The 20,575-nt window shown below is 37.3% G+C and overlaps 1 protein-coding gene across 1 annotated transcript in view; it reads right to left on the bottom strand.

The window, feature by feature from the left end:
- The window catches only part of TRHDE (thyrotropin releasing hormone degrading enzyme), a 395,901-nt gene that overhangs the window by 263,021 nt on the left and 112,305 nt on the right, over positions 1-20,575 (bottom strand). The window contains exon 3 of the mRNA XM_073213329.1: positions 13,696-13,822. Within this exon, the coding sequence (XP_073069430.1) occupies positions 13,696-13,822 (127 nt within the window). The remainder of the gene's footprint in view (positions 1-13,695; positions 13,823-20,575) is intronic.

Here is a 20,575-nt window from a genome sequence, read left to right as displayed (position 1 = left end):
GTGAATATGTAGTGAGTATATATTAGTTAATTTGTATACATAGTATATAGTTTTAAAATGTATATATTAATCAATTGATATATAAAGTATATAAATAATACAGTATCAATTGTTAGTTAATACAAATGTAAATTCCACTAATTTGTGTATTATGTATATACTTATGAGCAAATGGAGGCTTTAGGAAGAACAAAGTATACTAATTATTTTGAATGTAACAATTCAGTGTGATTCTTAGGCATGTATGAAAATGTAGGCGAAATAAATCCCTAATAAGGGTCTCTTGCTTTGAGGGACTTGTAATTTTTATATTGTTGATCTAAAAAGGTTATCGAGTCACGCAGAATTCAGAAAACTACAGCCTATGGGCCAAATCTGGCCAGTCTTCTGTTTTGTAAATAAAATTTTATTGCTATATTGGTTCATTTATATGTTGTCTATTGCTGTTTCCTTGCTATAATGGCAGAATTGAAAAGTTGCTACTGAGATGATATGGTTCACAAAGCTGAAAATATTTTCCATCTGACTCTTTACAGAGAAAGTGTGCTGAACACTATGGTATTGATTATGAAGACTTTTTTTATGATTAAAATTTTTTCTAATCACAAATTTTTTTCACTTTAGATGAGAGGGGAAGGTGAGGCAAAGTAACAGATATTTAAGAACATAAATCAATAATTTCTTCTTAAATGATCAAAGTAATTGAGGCCAAATAGAATTGTATTGGGAAGACCTGAATAATTCAAGTGGTGGGTATGATCCTTACTTTGGCCATGTCCTCATTAGCATTCCCACCACAAATCTGAGCAAACAATCTTCAGAATGACTATTTGTTGGCTTGGGCTGCCATACCACAGACTAAATGACTTAAACAACAGAAATGAATTGTATCACAGTAGTGAAGGCTAAATCCAACTTGATGTTGCCAGCATAGTTAGGTTCTGGTGAGGGTTCTCTTCCTGGTTTGTAGACCTCTCTCTTCATGCTGAAACCTCACACTGAAGAGAGAGAGAGAGAGATCTCTCATCTCCTCTTCTTATAAAGCCCCCTGTCCTATAGGATTAGGACTTTGCCCTTATGACCTCATTTAACTTTAATTACTTCCTAACTATTTCTTAATTACCTCCTGTCTTCAAATACAGTCACATTGAGGGTTAGAGTTTAACACATGAATTTGGGGGAAAACATGATTCAGTCTATACCAATAGGTGTAAGAAATTATGATTTGGGGTATACCAAATTTCTGCTGTAGACATGGAATATTGGCTTTGTCCACCAGAGAAATTTGGTTCATCAAGTTTCATACCATGTACCAGCTGGCTTTATTAATATTAATAAAAATTGACAGGATGTATCTCAATGTACTTAAGAAGCTAAATGATCCTAAACACTATCAACCTACCAATTATTTTACAGCTTAGTGAATATTTTTCAGCTTGTAAAATAAAAAAGAATTCCTAAACAATTTAAGAGCTAAAAAAAATCCTATTTTATACTATCAAAGACACACTCTAGGTCATTCATGAATTATTTCCCATACAAAGATAGAACCCATAAGGGAAAAAAAATTAAACCAATAAAGAATAAATCTAAGTTATAAACCATTAAAATTCCTCCAACTGAAAAATGGCGTATGGGACTCACCCTCTCTTTCAAAATTACCCTTTAAAGAGCTTCAGAATGCCCTAAAGGCTTCATTCACAATATTGGATTCACTCTGCCTGTGTATTGCAACCTCCCTTACAGACTAAGGTTTGTCTTACACTTCAGTCTGTTTTCCATTTCAAAGTCCATAAGCAGCAGCATCAAGATTCTCACAGACAGTAATGAAAGATTTTGACATGAAAAGGTGGACCAGTAGTACATTTTCCATTTGCAGTCTCTCAAAAAGTTCTAGTTTCAAACCTAGATCCCCCAGGGTCATGGTGGATAAAGTCACAGTTTTAAAACTTTTTAAAATAGATGGTTTCATACTAATAAGTCATTCTCAAAAGGATCGTATCACTTGTACATTGGTTAGAATTTTTTTTTCTAAGGTTCTTTTTTCTTGTAAACACCTCTTCCGTATCCATCCAAGTTGACTTTTATATGGCTTAATGAGGACTCATCTCCCACATTACAAGAGAGTGAATAGAGTACACTGTACTCACATTACATGCACATCTGCTCCTCACCCTACAAAATTACAAATAGATATTCCATGGTTTATAGCAAGGATTTTATTACCCTTCATTATCTGATACAATCAAAAGCCCTTAATGTTAAAGGTAAAGGGATGCCCTGGTCCCAAACTTAGAAAGTTTGGGAAGTTCCCAAAACTTAGAAATGATAATCAGTCAGTAAGTAATTAATGCATATCTTTACAGTGGAAACATTAGAGAAGTTCTGAACTGGATGAAGAATACTGCCACAATTACAACGAAACAAAGAAAAAAGAAAAAATGTATTGTGACTACTTCTCTCCCATAGTGCACTTTGCCTGAATTCACTTTTGGACATGTAACCTTGATTTACATAGCTATCCCTCAGTCTCAGATTCTTGAAATGAAGCTATTTTGAAAAACCTTATGATCTCAATATAAGCTATTTTTGCTCTGAAGTTCATGAGAATGGCTACCTTTTTTTTTTTAATTGCCTGATTGGCAGTGCTTCTGTCAGCAGTAATCCCAGCCCAGACTTTAGATTGTTATTTGGCTATAATTAACTCCAGACTGACCAATGGCCAGTGCAGGAAAAAACTCACTCCCAGAAGAGGATTATTACAACTATTATTTTGTTCTAAATACAGCTGCTTTGTCTAGAAAATACAGAAAATACAAATTATTTATCCTGCTATGTTCATTTCAAATAACCAAGGGAGAGAGAAAGAGGCATAACAAGATTGCTCCCTTTCACTGTAGCTACACAGAAAAGTAACCCACAGGGGAAAAACAGAAAACTCATAGTTTTTCAAGCTTGTCACAATCTTCTTAAATGGAGTTGAGAGGAACTGACATCAAACCTTCATTTGAAGTCCTATTGTGACGTAGTAAACCCTGTTGATTTTCCTTTCAAAATGTATTCAGATCTGCCCACTTCTCACGACCCCTGGTGCTACCACTGTGTTCCAAAGCAGAACTGTTTCTCAGATTCATGCAGCAACTTCTCTCTGCTTTGGCCTTGGTCCCGCATTCCACAACAGTTTGTTCAGTACAAGGCAGCCAATGTGGTCCCATAAAAATGTAAATCACACCAAATCACACCTGCTAGGGACTAAATTGTGTCTCTCCAGCATTCAAATGTTGACGGCCTAATTCCCAAAGTGACAGGATATGGAGATAGGGTCTTTGGGAAGGAGGTAATAAGGTTTAGATGAGGTCATGAGGATGGAGCCCTTAAACTGGGATTAGGATCCTTGTAAAAAGAAACAGAGAGCTTCTGCTCCCCCTCTGCTATGTGAACGTACAGCAAGAAGTCTGCCGCCTGCAAGCAGGAAGAGAGCCCCCAGCAGAACTCAGCCATTCTGGCTCCTGATCTCACTTCCAGCCTCCAAGACTGAGAGAAAATAAATTTCCGTGAGTTAAACCCCTCGGCTTAAGTTTTGGGACGGCAGCCAGGGGCAGACTGAAGCAATGCCTCTGCTCGCAATGGAAACGCACATCTTCCAAGAACCAACCAACAAGGTGCTTCCACACCTGGGGCCTTGCCTCACAGGTGCCATCTTACTGGGCTCTCGGTCTCACTCATTCTGCTCCAGGCACACTGGTCTCTGTTTCTTTGACAAGTCAGACTCCCTCCTTAGGGTTTCCTCACTCTTGCAGATTTTGAATTAAGTTGTCAGCAAAGCTTTCACTGGCCTCCACCTTGTTTAAAACTGCAACCAACCAACATTTCTGACACTTTCATCTCTGCCTTATTTTCTCTACAGCAGTTATCATTGTCTAACATTATATTTATTTTATTGTATACTTTTCTCTCCTGTTAAAATATAAGCCCAATAAGGAGGGGATTGTTATTTCCTTTGTTAACAGATTCTCCAGTATCCGATAGAGCAGTGTCTGGTATATAGTAGATATTCAACAATGTTGTCCAATCCATGAATATGTCATTGTCATTTCAATGAACAAGAGGGAAAAGAGCTAGTAGACTACTAGATATTTACTTCATTTTCAGATTGCAAAAATCATCCATGGTGCAAAGCATAGCCTCATCTTCACTCTAGAATTGTCTTAATAATAAACCAAAAACTCAATAATTCTTCTAGGCAGCAACTCACCCACTTCTCAACAAGTTCCTTTACTTGAATCCTTAATGAGAAAGTGGCTGCAGCTATAACTAACTCATCTTTCACCCTTTTTACTTATATTTACCAAAAGAGAATTTCCTTAACAGTTTACAAGGTACATCACCATTATTCCTTTTCTTATTCTGTTCAAAATAAACAATATTTTATTTGGTTCACAGAGCAGCCAAAGTTTTGCCTTCTCTCCCTCTCTGATATGGTAAAGATGGGTAAAAGGAAAAAGTTGAAGATCACTCATTCAACAAGAGAAATGTATGTACAACTAGGGCTGTCAATCAAATGACCTTGCCCTGTCAATCAAAGAGGCACCTCCTGGGCTAGGATATGATAAACAAACCCTCCCCTAAAAGTTTAGGGCCTTTGTCTGCCTTGACTCTGGCCTGCTCCTCCCTTGGAGTGTATTCAAATAAAACTCACTCTGCTTTGTTGTTGTGTCTCTGCCTCTCAATTCTTTGTTTGGGAGGAGACAACAACTAATGAGAGCAAACTCAACCCATAACAAAAGGAAGAATTTTGGATTCTAATCTCCTACTAATGGGAAGCCATTGGAATATTTGAGCCAGAGAGCAACATTACTGGGTAAGTCCAATATCCTTCCAAAGAACTTGGTAAATTCAAATGGCTCATGTTCTCATACCACTTTAACTTCATCACCAATGTACATAGGAAACAGAGGAGGCCCACAACCTAAGTCCTGGGACACTCCAATATTAATCAGCTAGAGAGGGGAGGAAGGGAAAAATATTAAACTTGGAAAGAATGGCCAGTGAGTTGGAGAGAAACACAATGGCAGGAAAAAGTGCTGCCCTGAGAGACAAGTAAAAATGTGTTCCCAGGAGTTGGAGAGAACTACTGTCAGATGCTGCTGACATCGCAGGATGAATATGGGAACTGACCACTGGGTTTAGCAAGCGGAGGCATTACTGAACTTGACAAGAGCAGTTTTAGTATAGCATTGGGGGCAAAAGCCTCATGGAGAGTGTGCTCAAGAGACAAGGGAAAGTGAGAAATCAGAGTCAATGCAGATAGACTACCTTGTCAAGCAGTTTAGCTGCAAAAGGAAAGGGAGAAATGGTGCAATGAGTGTGCACGTGTACGGTTAAGTTGAAAGAAGTAGCACCATATTTTTAATGCTGAAAGGAAAACATGCAATAGAAAGGGAAAACTGAGCATTCAGGCAAGAGAAGAGAGAACTGCTGAAGTGATGTCCTTGAACTGGTAAGAGGATGGCATCGGGTGCACACAAGGAGGAGGTGTCCAACACTGGAGCAAAGCCACTTCATGTATAGTAACAGGAAAGAAGCAGTAATAGGAAAGAGTATATGGCACAAGGTACATACTGGGACTACATAAGAAAACACTGGAAGTAGCTACTTCCTAATTCAATGCCCAAATTGTAAGGAACAAATACATCTGTTGGAACATGTAATACAATGCCTTTTTACAAATGAAGGCTCTTTATAAATATGTCCTGATTAAGTTAAGCCCTTTCTAAAATCGCATTTATTTTCAGGACAAGTGATCCTTCACAAAACCCTGATTGAATTAGTAGAAACATACTTAAGAATTGATCCAAAATTGTGAAGGTCTGAAATTATTAAAATTAGAAAAGGAGGAAGGAGAGTGGCAAGCAAATTGAACTTGTAACAGTATTAACAAGCTGGCAAACCAATAAAAACTTCTTCTCAACAACTACAGTTTAAGCTCCTAGTGGAAGAGACTATTTGTTATCATTGCTGAGTACAATCTACATAGTAACTGCTCAATAAATACTTGTTGAATTAATTAGTTAATTCGCTTTCTAGTTAATTCAGTTGGTTTGTGTTGCATTAAATTCTCCACTCTGTACTTGTGGTTTGCAAGTTTATAGCAGTAATAATCTCATGCATCCTTCCTACTAAAGTGCATTGTTTTCATTGATTTCTTTCTTCATTACTGTTGTTTATTTCTTTTTTTGCAGTAGTGATTAAATATAATAAACACTGAGTATCATATGTATGTTTTGTTTGTTAGTATACTGTGAGAAGTGAATAGCATGTAATAGCTGCAAAAGAGCTTAACAAGAACAGTTAAATGGCTATATTATAGAATAATTAATGACGGGGAAAAAATGCCTTGTTAAACTGTGCTAAAATAACTGCTATATATTGAAGTAACTGTGTCCATTTTAATAGGATTTGGTGGTGTTTTAGCACAAATGGTTATCAGAGGGAGGGTTAGGAACATATAAAAAATATTCCCCATCAAGAGAAATAACTGCTCTTTCGGTTTATAAGTAAATCACCATATAAAGGATTTTTCATATATAAATTACCTTCATGAAAGAGGGAGAAGCTATATTTAGTTAATTGCAAAGAGAGAGGAAAGGAAAGTCATTTGAGAATCTTACTTCTCTACAATACCGGTAAACTAGAAGGCCCAGTACTGCCTCATCTGACTTCTTAAGAACACACTCATAACTGTTTATCCACAAGGAGATCTTTATGTCAGTTTCCACCAAGAAACCATGTACAGTTGGCCCTTGAATTATGTGGAGGTTAGGGGCACCGACCTCCCCACCGCCCACTCAGTCAAAATCCACATATGACTTTTGACTCCCCAAAAACTTAACTACTATAGCTTACTCTTGACCAGAAGCCTTATGATAATATAAACATTCAATTAAAACATATTTTAACAAACTACTAATTAAATTGCGTACACATATTAACATAATAGAAATACAGCTACATAACAGAAGCAGACCTATACTGTATTCTTGCAGTAAAGTAAGCTTGAGAAAAGAAAATATTTTTTTCAAATTTTCACAAATCTCCAATTTTCAAATACATTTATTGAAAAAAAATCCATGTCTAAATGGACCTGCACAGTTCAAATCTATGTTGTTAATGGGTCAACTGTAATCAAATATTTCCAGTGTTAAGTTCAAATATTTTTAGGAATTCCAGTTAAAGGAAGCAGTTGGGAGTGAAATGACATTATACAGAATTAGACCAGACTACCTAAAGGGCCTCCAGAGATTTCATTTTAAAAAGTGGTATTACTTGAGGCTGTCAAGAAAACATATACAATAGACTCAACGTTTACCTAAGCAAAAGCAAGTTAAGAAAATTCAGACTTAAAACAAAAAGTCTCAATGATTCAAGTATGAGATGCATAATTAAAATGGGAGTATTATGTAATTATCAAATCAAATTAAAAGCAACAAATACACCCACTACTTAAAGAAAAAAGATGCATAAACACAGAAAGTGAAATGGTTAGCAGTCAATGCAAGTATCTTAGGAAAGAAAAATCTCCAAAGCTTTATTACTTGCAAACAACAAAGCATGGTCATCATCACAATAAAGAAGTTGATGTATCTGTTATAGCTTAAACAAAACTCAGTCATTCAAGCTAGTCTCTCCTGTTCATGAACTTCAGCAGGGCAATTTATCCCATAACTTACCTATTCCAAAAACAGAAAAATAAATAGGCTCCATCAACATGATACACAGAGCCCAAGACATCCATGGGCTTTCCCTACCGCATAGTTCTCAAAATGACTACTCTCCTCTCTTCTCCACCTTTGATTAGATTTGTTTCTTTTTTTGCAACTCAAGATAAGTCTTCTTTTTATGTGCATCTCATGCTTACAGCATTGTGCAATGATCCAACATTCTTAACTTAACATGGTGCTTACTATGTCATTGCCCTACAAAGTTTTGCTGCTTGATCATATTCCATATAGTGTGAATCTCTAATCCATTAATTTCAATAAATATTGTATTCACTCCTCAACAAAACCACAATCACCTTGAGACCAGAAATTCTTCTTACAAAATACCTGTGCTCCCTTTACAATCACAGCACTGTGCCAGGTAGGTAATGAATTCTTCATAAAAGCACAGTGTCCTGAAAAGAAACAATCGAGCAAACTCCTTTACAAAACTTATTGATTTACAAATTACAAAGAAGCAGCAAAAGGGAAACTGAAAACTATCTGCCATAATCAACTGAAATATAAACAGGATGAATAACAAAATATTTCGATACAAATCTGAGTCACTCTGTCTGCCACCTAATTAACTTATAAAACATCTATGATGAGAAATCATTCACAATACTCAAATATATCTTCTGATTGATTAAATTATGTTTTATTCTTTATTTTAAGTTTCTCAATTTTCTAAAACGACCACATGTTAATCTTATCATCAATACAAAATTAACAAAAATAGCTATTACCTTATTCCCCTAGCCATCAGATTATCTAATTTATTAAGGTGACTGACATTTTAATCTCTGAAATTTTCAGAATTTTTGGAATCTGTTTCAGCAGAATCCAAAGACTCTGGAGCCAGAAAGCCTGGGCTTGAATTATAAAAACTTTAATTCCTGCTGCGTGAACTCAATACATTAGTTACTCACTTGGTGCCTAAATTTCCTTACCTGGAAAATGAGAAAATAACGGGAACTACCTCAAAAGGCTGTGAAAAAGTTAACTAGGTTAGAATGTACAAAGTCCTGACAAGTGGCCCACATTTAGGAAACAGAGACCCATTTGTTTTTGTAGCTGTGATCAATATGTTTGGGGCATTAGAGGAAAAGACAACTTAATTCTCTATATGTCTACAAGACTGTTTTAAAGTAAACCTCCAATGCTTCTGAGAGTTCTCATGAAAACAGGGAACATAGCTCTGGAAAGGTTTGCTTATATTATATCCAGTAGACTCTATCTCATTACCACTTAATACCAAGAAAATCTCTACAAACCTCATACGAATAGTTTTAACTGCCTAAGTTAGAGATTTTAAAACAAATCCTCATATCATGTATACATTGGCTGCCTATTTTGGCATAAAATTTTAAAGGAATATCCTTGTGCAATCAGGAGAATAAATTATTGTCCTAACAGCAAGCACCTAAATTCCTAGTAGGGAACTATGAACCAGTTGGAATGGAAACTCAAATCCCTGGAGATGAGCAGACATGAGATGAAAATAAAACTGTTTGGCATTTTGAAATATAAGAGAACCTGGGAAGAGAGTAAAGAAAGAGAAGATACTGCCAAGTTGTGACAGAACAGCAAAGTGACTTAAGAAAAGGAGGATCTGATATTACATTTTAAGCATTTGTTTTGTTTTGTTTTGTTTTTTGTAATGTAACAGCACCCTGGTATACACACATGCCTCGCAAAGCTTACATAAAGTCAGGTTAACTGCTGGAGACTTTTCTTATTTACTTGTTTCAATTTTTTATTTTCTAATGCAAATCAAAGAAAAAGGCAAGATCCACATCTCCCTTGACATGGTTTGTGACAAGGATAGACCTGTGAAGTTAAGGATGCTATCAGTTCACAGAAACAGCTCTTACCAAGAGGCAATATCATTAGAACACAAATATTTCTCCCTCTCCTCCTATTCCCAGAACCCTCGCCACTGAGAATTTTCAGAAAGGCTGATCGTGATCTATACTCACTGTTTCTAGCCAGTGCATCCCCTCCCTCATCTCTCCCCCATATGTGTGCTTTTGAACACACCCATCAGATCTTTGCCTTGACAGTTCTTGTCGAGGTTGCTTTGCACGTGACCCTCACATGGCTAGTAACAATGAACAGCCATTCTCCATCCTCATCCAACTTGACTTATTCACAGTTAATCAACTGCCCATCTTTGAAATACTTTCTTCACTAGGTACCCAGAACACCTCATATACCTGTAGTGTCTCAACCAATGGCTCCTTCTTGGTAGCAGATACTGGATCCTAATTCTCTTTTACATCTATTCTCACAGCTCTGGTAATTTTGTCTGCCTCCTATCTTTATATATTTTAATATGCTGGCAAATGGATTATCCCTATCCAGATTACTCACCCAAATTCCATATTTATAAATTTAACTGTTTGCATTTCATACAGACATGGACGTGCCACCTAAATGTTTAAAATATACAACAGTCTTACAAATGATCTCCTGCTAACATTGTTCTGCCTCAATGAATGACAATTCCATCCTTCCTGTTCTCAGGCCAAAGCCCTGGAGTCACCCTTGGAACTTCCTTCTCTCACATCCAGCATCCTGAACCTCAGAAAAACTTTGTCTCTACTTTTCAATGCATTTTCAGAAATGGACCACTTCTGACGACTCACTGTTAACATCCTAGTCCAAGGAATCATGATATCTCTCCTGAATTTTGCCATAGCTTCTTAACTGGCTTTTATGCCTGTGCCCTTTCCGCCTACCTCAGGGTTTCTCAACCTCAGCACTATTGACATTTTGAGCAAGTAATTGTTGTGGGAGGCTGCCAAGGGCACCACAGGCTATTTAGCGATATATCTCTGGCCTCTACCCACTAAATGCCAGGAGCACACCAACCGTCCACTACCTGCCGCTTCTGTGAGTTGCAACAAACTAAAAAGTCTCCAGATATTGCCAAGTGTCTCTAGGGGACAGAATTCCCCACCCCCAACTGATAACCACTGCCCTACACTGTGTTCTCAAGCAAGCCACAAGAATGGCCCTTTTATAACAGAAGCCAGATTATATAATAATACCTCTGCTGAACACTGTCCATTTCCATTTCTCCCGGGACAAAAAAATAAAAGCCCATGCTTACCACAGCCTGCTGGCTCTCTATGACCTGTTACTCACCCATTGCTCCTGGACTTCACCTCCTATTCCTCACCTCTTACTCTGCTCCAGACAGACTTACCTCTTGGTTGTTCATCAAATACACCAACAGAGTTCCCATCTCAAAGTCTGGGTGCTTTCTTCCCTGTTCCTATAATTCTTGTCCCACAGTATCCATTTGGCTTATTCCTTCACTCCCTTAAATTCATTGCTCAAAAGTCACCTTCCAGATGAAGCTTTCTGTATTCAAGCATTTAAAAAATTCAGCCCTTTCCCAGGCCCCATCTGCCCTGTATTATAGCTTTATTCTTAATGACATTTATCTCCATCTGAAATACTATATGTGTTAATAATTGATTTAATGTTTGCCTCTACCTAATAGAATGTGAGCCCCAGGAGGAAAGGGATTTTTGCCTTTTTGATTCACTTCTGTATCTGCATCACATCAAAATGTCTATGGGAGGTAATCAATAAATGCATATTAAATAAATGAGGGAAGGAAGGAAGAAGGAGGGAAAGAAGGGAGGAAGGGAGGGAGAGAGAGATGGGAAAGAGAAAGGGTAGTCTTAAAAACTATATTGGATCTGAAGGGTCAAAGCAGGCACAGCTGATAACTAGGATGCATCTACATGCACCATTAACAAAGACTGAGTTTGTTCCCATAGAATTTATGTCAGATATAATTCACTATGTACAGTGGAAAGTCAGGATTTGCCAGAATGTGTCTGTGCTTAGGAATTTTTATGAAAGGAGTATTGAGAAGGCATACTTATAAATCCATTAACATATAGATCAAAACATCTATAGATACATATGAAGTAAGCAGAACCTTAAGAGAAATTTTACACAGTGTCATGAACTGTGGTAACTCCCCTAGATACATAAAAAGGAATGTGCTGGGTTAAGTCAAAATCAATTTCGTACAGACATGGAGGTGCCACCTAAATGTTTAAAATATACAACAGTCTTACAAATGATCTCCTGCTAACATTGTTCTGCCTCAATGAATGGCAATTCCATCCTTCCTGTTCTCAGGCCAAAGCCCTGGAGTCACCCTTGGAACTTCCTTCTCTCACACCCAGCAATTATATACTCCATAAGGTAGCTTAACAAGTAATAGTAACAGTGAACAAAGCTCTTCTCTCCAGATGAAAGCCATTATGGTTCACTTGTGAGTGAGAGAGGACCAGAGAAGCTTACTGCTGTAGGCTCAGTTACATGGAACCTCCCCAACCCCCACCCCCGAAGTTACAGATTGAGTTCCTCTACTAATTACTGGTCTGAAGCTGACAAAGATTTGCAGTTTATTTTTCTTGCTGAACTTGTTACACAAGCATTGTGAATTTCACATTAGGGTCAAGCTGGTAAGCCCCCTCCCCACCGCCACCACCCCACCCCCACCCCCGGCCAGTTTTACAGCTGGAGTAGAGAAGAACAGTGTCACCTCCCATGCAAAGGAGATAAGACATCCCTTCCTGCGTTGGTGCCTATCAGGGAGATTTCAGTGTAACAGATTCTAATAGGGGAGTTGATTTAGAGAGGAAAAAAGAAAGAAAATAGAATGAGACAAAACATAGATACTATTTGAAATAAAATTTTGTTTAGAATTTTGCAATAAAATTTTATGGATTCTAGGAGCATGTATTTCAAAAAGACCTCAGAATTCTGATGTTATCCAATAAAACTGTATGCCACACTCATTGATAACAGTATCAACTATTCTATCTACTTCCTGAACTACTCATTCTAAGACCAATAAGGCTACACAGCAGGCAGACACTTAAATGAAACAGACCCAGTTCTTCAGAGAAGAGAACCTGTGGTTAAAATGCTAACACTTCTGATCAGGTAAGCACTTTACTCTTGCCAATGAGCATTAACTTTTATGTGGATGTTGATCTAAAATACTCTTGAGAAGAAAAATGGAAGGCGAGAGGGGAGGGGAACAAAGCACTGTTGTGATGAAATATTTCAAAACAGGTTTTCTGAGAAGGAAAAATAATTTCAGCATTTCTAATGGCTGTGTGTACCCTCTCTAACTCCCTGGAAAGTCAGTGTGCTCCCCAAGCAGCAGCTTCATTCAAACTAGGATAACAATATTCATTCATTCATTCATTCACTCAACAAACAATTTCTGAACATATTCTCTTTGGGAAAGAAAGATACATAAGAATATTCATGGTGAACACAATCTCCATTATTACATTATTTCCCTTCTGTCTTTTTTTTTATTTACTCTGTGTGTTCAAAATATGACTGAAGAAAAATAATCTAAGGGATAACTCTATTATTGAGGCCTAACATGTGAGAAATAAGAAGAGAAACTAACAAGTGAGTGCCTTCTCAGTATGAAGTACACTGAATAGTTCTGGGAGTCATCAAGACCTAACTTTAAATCACAGTCCCTTCACTTCTTGGCTGTCTGAATGAATGGAAGACCTCAGGGGACTCAGTTCCCTCGGGTGGAAGATGTTCTACCAGAACCTTCCTACAGAGAAGTTGTAAGGATTAAATGAGATGTTGGCAAGGACCCCTCCCCAGAATATATTCAAGTGACAGCTATTGGGTTATCTTTTGGACTCCTAAATGTACATAATGCCTTTCTTAATTCCTATGAGGACTTCTTGGCAAGATGTAAAAAACACTAAATTTTATTTTACCTCAAAAAATTCTTTTCAATGCTTATCTTCTCTAAATATATTACCCTTGGAATTTTCATGCTTCTGCATGTCTCAAATAAATGCGTGGAAAAAAAATCCACCTTCAAGGAGCCCTTCCAATAAAATACCAAGAAAATTCTTACCTAGTTTTGGCAAGGAATAGGGTACTTTAAAGTAGTCTTCATAAAATTCTATTAATCTCTTCGTTATATGGAGAGCATAGTCCCCGGATCCTCTTCTGATGGCATCAGGTCTTGCATATAATCGTACCTAATTAAAAATATATATAAAAGTTACTTTAGTCTTTTAGAGTTCAAATTTTTACCCTTCATGTAGGAATCTACACAAATCACTTGTAATAATACAAAAATTGGACAGTATTCTTGTTCATACATCAAAGCATGCTGTGGCTGAAAGAACCAAACTTAAACAATTAAAGTAACAAAACTGAGTAAGTCACAATTTCCTTGCTTTATAAGATGACATGGAGAAGATTTATACAACTTGCATCAAATAAATATTCAGTTATCACTTACATGTGCTTGCTAGAGATATGAAGGTATGGTGGATTAGATTAATGGTTCCCTGACTATGCTGAAAGTAGGCAGGAAAAGGGGGCTCAGCAGGAAAGGAAATTCATGGTTTGTTAAAAACACATTGCATCAAGCTTTGGAGGTATTACCAAACTGTACAAAAATATAATTTATGCTTCTGTCTTTTCTTTGGAACCAACTGTCCTTACTGCCAATATGCAAAGTAGGAATAAAAAACTTTTCATGCACATAAACGATTACCATTCTGGAAGGCCGTCTGCAACTGCTCCTGGCTTCAAAACTAGCTAAAGTAATTCATATTTCTAACACAATCCAGACACTTACTATTGATTTTTAAATCAAGCATTGTATATTATCTAGTCCTTGGCCAAAAAGAAGCCTGAGGCAAATAACATAAAACAATAAAACTAACAATTGTACAGAAAAGGTTAAAATGAGATTAGTTTTCATATGCTTTCATAAAACTATTGAGCATCTTTCTTTCCAAAGGCTAAGTCTATTTTTCACAGATGTAGTCCCTAATCCTCATATCAATTCTGTGAATGAGAAATGTGTATTCCGGGGAGCAGTAGAGAGCATAGCAGCCCGGGAGTTGGATTTTAGTCCTGCTCTGCCACTAACCAAGCTGGGTGGTGTTGAACAAATTATTTAACCTCTTGGGGTCTCAAATGTTCACATTTATAAAATGAAGGTGTTAGCCACCAGCTGGTTGCTAAAGTGCTTTTCAATCTGAAAACATATTACTTCCAATCCCATTTTACAGATAAAGAAGTTTGCATACTTCTCAAGTCACTAAAAAGAAAATAGGTTACTCAGTAGGTGGAAATGGATATTTATTTTCAACAGCAAGACAAAAGAAAATTGTACTCAATCATATAAAAATTGATTACACAATGAACTCTTTATAATCTTGGCTTAAGGATAAAGAACAATGCGTATAATTGAAAATAATCAAAGTTAAGGAAATGACATTCTGACCTTATGATTCAGTAAGATAGTTACTAAATACAATAACAATTTACTGTAATTGTGAAGCTACTTCCCACCTAACAACCCAATCAAATATCAAATTAAGTTCAGTCACCTACAGTTTTGGTGGGTGGTATAAAACCAAAAACTATCAAGAGATACTACCTGCAATAGCAGGACTTAACACAACTGTTTATAAACATGCAATGTCTTAAGTTCCCAAGAAGCAGATCCTAAGGAAAGGATGAGTATAGAAGTAAGTTACTAAAGAAGCGTTCCCAGAAGAAATCTAGAAGGGAGGTAAGAAACAAGACAAGGGAGAAAGCCAAGCAAGGACGCAACTCAGGCGAAGTCCTGGCCTACTGCTAACCCTAAGGGTGCTCTAGAGTATAATTGCACTGGTAAGTTTCAGCTGCCTTGAAGCATGAGACCTAGACTTCCATACTCCTGCACTTCTGTCACTGGACACTGGTTACCAAGGGAAAGGCATAAAATCCCAGGCACTTCTTGGTTTTGGAGCATCTGGGTGAGGCAGCTCCAGCAGTCCATGGAAGTCCTCTGAAGAGGATTTCTGGTATGTCAGGAGCAGAGCAGTGAGAGCTGGGAGATGGGCACATGAAAGAGGAAAGGAGATCTGATATCCATACACCGACAGTATATAGCACAGAGAGTAACCATTCATTCATTCAACAGACATGTTTTTGTCATCTGCTTTGCAGCACGGTGTGGACTAAGTATTTTTTACTTAGTGATAAAGAATATCTCTAAACAAAGACAGTACAAAGCATTACTGAAAAAAGCAATGAAGATGTAATCCCCATTCTTAGAGAGCTTCCCACTTATTAGGTAAATTAGATGATAATCACAGATAATGATACCTGCTGTATGAATGGCATACATGACAACTAGATACTGGGGAAGAATGGCTAGCTTTCAGAAGGTTCAAAGTGAAGTAAAGAGTAAATTCATGTTAAAACCAGAACCAGAACAACTGCAAAATGATGCATCAAAAGGTCACTGACTTTACACCCAGGAAACACATTGATTTTGGTGGAAACACAACCATTCCTATCAATCAACACTACTAGTCAGTCAAGCTATCTGTAGGCACAAAGAAGAGAAATGATTAAATCAATCTGGTTGTCAACATTTGATGGAAATGCTCCAATCTGAGTAAGAAGATAAAACATACAAATACTTAGCACAGTGTCTTCATTTGTTCATTCAAACATTTATTGCATGCCTGCTGTGTGCTAGGCATTGTACTAAGGAACAGAAATACAACAATAAAAATTCCTACCACAAAACGAACAAGACATTTACACCTCCTGCTCTTCACAATATGTGGAAAACAAACAAGTAAATCAACAACAAAAATACAATGTGAGAAATTGACAGTGTACTCTGCTTTCCCTCCCAGTACAAAGGATTAACTGATTGAGCTCCTATCCAAGGCCAAGTCCTCTACATCCAATCCCCTCTTGCCTTTTCAAAGACACCATTCCCAAAATTCTCCCCTTTTTCTCCCACATCACCAATTTATGCATCCACACCAGATCATTTTCATCAGCAAATAACCTATATTATATCCTACATTTAAAAAAATCTTAACCACATTTCCCCCAGCTACAGTTTCCAATAATGCTCCTGAAAAAATTGTCTCATAGTAAGGATAAATATATCAGTTAATATACAAACTAGAACATTCTGAGCATGAAAAGCAGCACTCACACCTTGAGACAACAGGTATAAGTCAGGTGGTTGTCTACTTATTCTCCTGTTTCTAGTCTCTGTTGAACTCACCGCAACATGGCTTTCCTCCCCATCACTTACCAGAAGTACTCTCACCAGGAGCACAAACAGCCGCCAGATGCCAATTCCAACACGTTCCAACCCTCAACATGCTTAACCTATGGGCGGCCTTTGACATAGTTGATCATATTCCCCTCTTGGAAACATTTTGTTCACTTGCCTTCTACCTTACCTTTCCTTCCCTCTCACTGACCACTCCATCTCCTGGACAATCATTCCTTATCTTCATCTCTCTCATTTCTTAATGTTGGAGGGTCCCAGGTTCCAATCCATAGATGTCCTCACTTCTCTGTCTACATTCAGCCCCTTGGTGTTAACATTTAGTCTCATGGTTATATATATTATTTACATGCTGAAGACCTATTCCCTAATTCTAGACTTCCAGACTTATTAACCCAACTGCCCACTGGACATCTCCACTTTGATATCTAATCAGAATTTCAAACTTAACATGTTTGAAAACAAATGCCTGATATCACTCATACACACACACACACACACACACACACACACACACCTGCTCCTCCTGAAGTCTTTCCATCCAGCTGCCCAAGCCCACGCCTCAAGATCATCTCCGGTTTTCCTATTACTTTTCTACTTAGTGTTCAATTGGTTATCAAATCTGTTGGCTGTACTTCACAAATATATCCAGATTCCAACCACTTCTCAAACCCTAGCACTACCACCCTGGTCCAAGCTTTCTTCATTTCACGCATAGATGAGTGCTCTAGTTCTAGTTTCCCACTAGAAAGGGATGCGTCATCCCTCACAACCTTCACTCTATTCTCTACACAACAACCAAAATGCTCCTGTTAAAATGAACATCAATCCATATCACTTCTCCAGTGGCTTCCCATCTCATGCACAGTAAAAGCCCAAGTTTTACAAGGGCCCCCAAATCCCTATAAAAATCTACTCCCCTTTACCTCTCTGGTTTCATTTCCTACTCTTTTGTTCCACACCAACGTTACTCCATTCATATACTAGCTTCCTTGGCATTTTTCAAACATGCCAGAGAGTCTCCCATCAAGGCTTTTGAATTTTTCACCTCGATATCTCCATGGCTCATTCCCTTTTCTCCTTTAGATACTTGTCCAAATATCTCTACTTTCTGAGAAGTCTTCCCTCCCACCCCAGGACTCTCTGCCACCTTCTTTGTAATTGCTCTCTGTAATTTTTATTACCATTTAAAAAAAGATGTTTTGCTTATTCATTTTGTTCTTGCTGCCTTTTTCTAAGAAAGTAAGTTGCATGAAGGCTAAGATATTTATTAGTTCTCATGATGTGAGGGTGCTATTTTTTTAGGTCAAAATATTTTGTTCAATTTGCCTCTCAAGTGGCTGGTACATAGTAGGCAATCAATAAACCTTTGATGAATGAATGAATGAATTTCACAGGTATGTGTAGTCCTAAGGGAGTATACAATAGGAACCCCTTGATAAGTCTGTGGGATTCTCAGGGGAGGGGATTTTTCAGCTAAGGCTTGAAGGATGAGTTGGATGTCATAAGTTACCAAGTGGAGGAGGATGCCCCAGGTCACAGTAACATGATGTGCTAAGGCAAAAATGCTGACCAAATAACAAGTGGTTTTAAATATAATAGCAAATATGGGTACTTTATTATAATACTGATGGCAAGTCATTGGAGGATATTAAACCAGAAGGTGAGAAAGTTACTTTTGGATGTCAGTGAGATCATGCCAGTGACCAGCATTAGATGAACTGAGTTATAAAGGGGGGCTTCTTGTTAAGACCGCCTAGAGAGTAACAAAATTAGGAATGTGAGGAGAAATACAGTGATAGGTGAGACTAGAGAAGTAAAGGGAAACTTCAAACCATATTAAAGAAGGTTCCATAAACCAACTTGTAGAATATTAATTTAATACTATGAGTGCAGGCAAGTCATTTATAAAGATTTTAAGCTCAGAATAACATGATCAGAATTAGGGTTTAACAGATTTCATCAGCTGCAGTATAAATGATGGATTAAGAGGAAACAGGAACAAATAAAAGGAAATGAGTTAGACTATTATAAAGTCCAAGTGAAAGGTGATGGTGGTTTGGACTGGAAGGCAGACAGTAGGGATGCAGACAAGTGCATGTATTTATTCCTTTGGTCCTAACATTCTATTGAACATGTCCTTTAGTTACCAAGTAAAGCTAATTACAATCCAATTCTCACTTAAGAACAATCACCCACCTTATCTGTACCTGTCTCACTCCAGTGCCCTGTTGGAATGAGTGAGACCCAGATGCAGGAAGGCGGAAAAGCCCAAAATATTTCACAAACTGCATAATTCCTCTGTAGTTAATCAGGAGTTTGCTGTACAATAATTCATTTTACACTGTTAAAAAAAAAGTTTTCTTCTTCTAGAGTAAGTAGGTTCTACTTAATCACAGCATAGAAACTAAATCTTCCTAAACATAGTTATCACTCAAAAGCAATGAAATATAATTTTATTATACCTGCTTATTTGCATTTTCTGACATTCTATGATAAGAGCCCAGCTCTGAAAATATAAATTGCTTACCAGGCTTTATCTCTCCCTCTGCATAGCTTCTTCCAACAACCAATATGAACCAAACTGCCCATTTAGTCCAACGGAAAGAACATTACACTGACACACGGAGATATGAGAATCAGCTTTGTCACTAAATACTTCTATCAACTTGTGAAAGTCAGTTACTTCTTTGAGTCTCAGCTCAGAGTTCCTTCCATGGCTAATGGTTCATCATTATCTATATATCATATTATAGATATGATATATAGATATATATGGCATATATCATGCTAATTTGCCTAAATTCTCCTCATGTATCCCAACTTATATTGAGAAGAAAATAACGGAGAGCGTTTTTTGTTGTTGTTCACATAGTTTTACTCCTTTGCATTTTTACTCCGCTTGAAAATACATACCAACTGCTCAGTTACCATTCTCCACTCTGTTATGTATGAGTGCTCTTGTTTCCCACTAACTGCCCATGAACTTAGTACTGATTAAATGTAGTAACTGTAGTAACAAATATGGAAAAGAAGAAGTTGGCTTTGGAAAGATATTTCTATACCACTGAGGTGATATGTTGTGGCAATGAACTAAGGTGTAGGAACTACATATTTTTGATCCTGTAAAACAGTTATATGTACAATGTAGGTGTTCCTAAGGGGGTGTCTGTTGGACCTAGTGGACTTTACGCAGTAGTTTCATGGAGACACCATATGTTAAGCACATTTGTTTTATCTTTTTATAAGATTTTAAGTATTTAATCATTGAAACAAAAAAATACTGAAAGCAGGTATCTTCAATCTCTTTAGGCATCTCACTTTCTCACAAAAGCAGGGATAGCAATTAAATTTCAACTACCCTGACAACTGAGAATGGTTGCTTAGAGGATGTGTTGGGAAGAATCCTGAGACCACGTCTGCATTTGGCAAAAGAAGTTCCATGATCTGTGAAATGCCATCTGTGCTCTTAATGGCAGGAGAGATGGCACTGGTGTCAGATATTTGCAATTAGGATAGAATATCCTTTGGAAGGGAGTCATAATGGAAGAGAACTTTAGAAAAATTCAAATTGACTTTGTCTCTGACAGCTGTGGGTAATTTAGAATAAGAACATCAAAGACTGCTGAAGGATTTCATCAATGGAACATTTATTTATTCAGTTAATATTTAATGAGCATTTGTTAAC

Source organism: Manis javanica, chromosome 10 (genome assembly GCF_040802235.1).
Source record: "Manis javanica isolate MJ-LG chromosome 10, MJ_LKY, whole genome shotgun sequence".
Taxonomy (NCBI): Eukaryota; Metazoa; Chordata; class Mammalia; order Pholidota; family Manidae; genus Manis; species Manis javanica.
The sequence above is the reverse complement of the archived record's forward strand: the minus strand, read 5'-3'. Positions and strand labels throughout refer to the sequence as shown.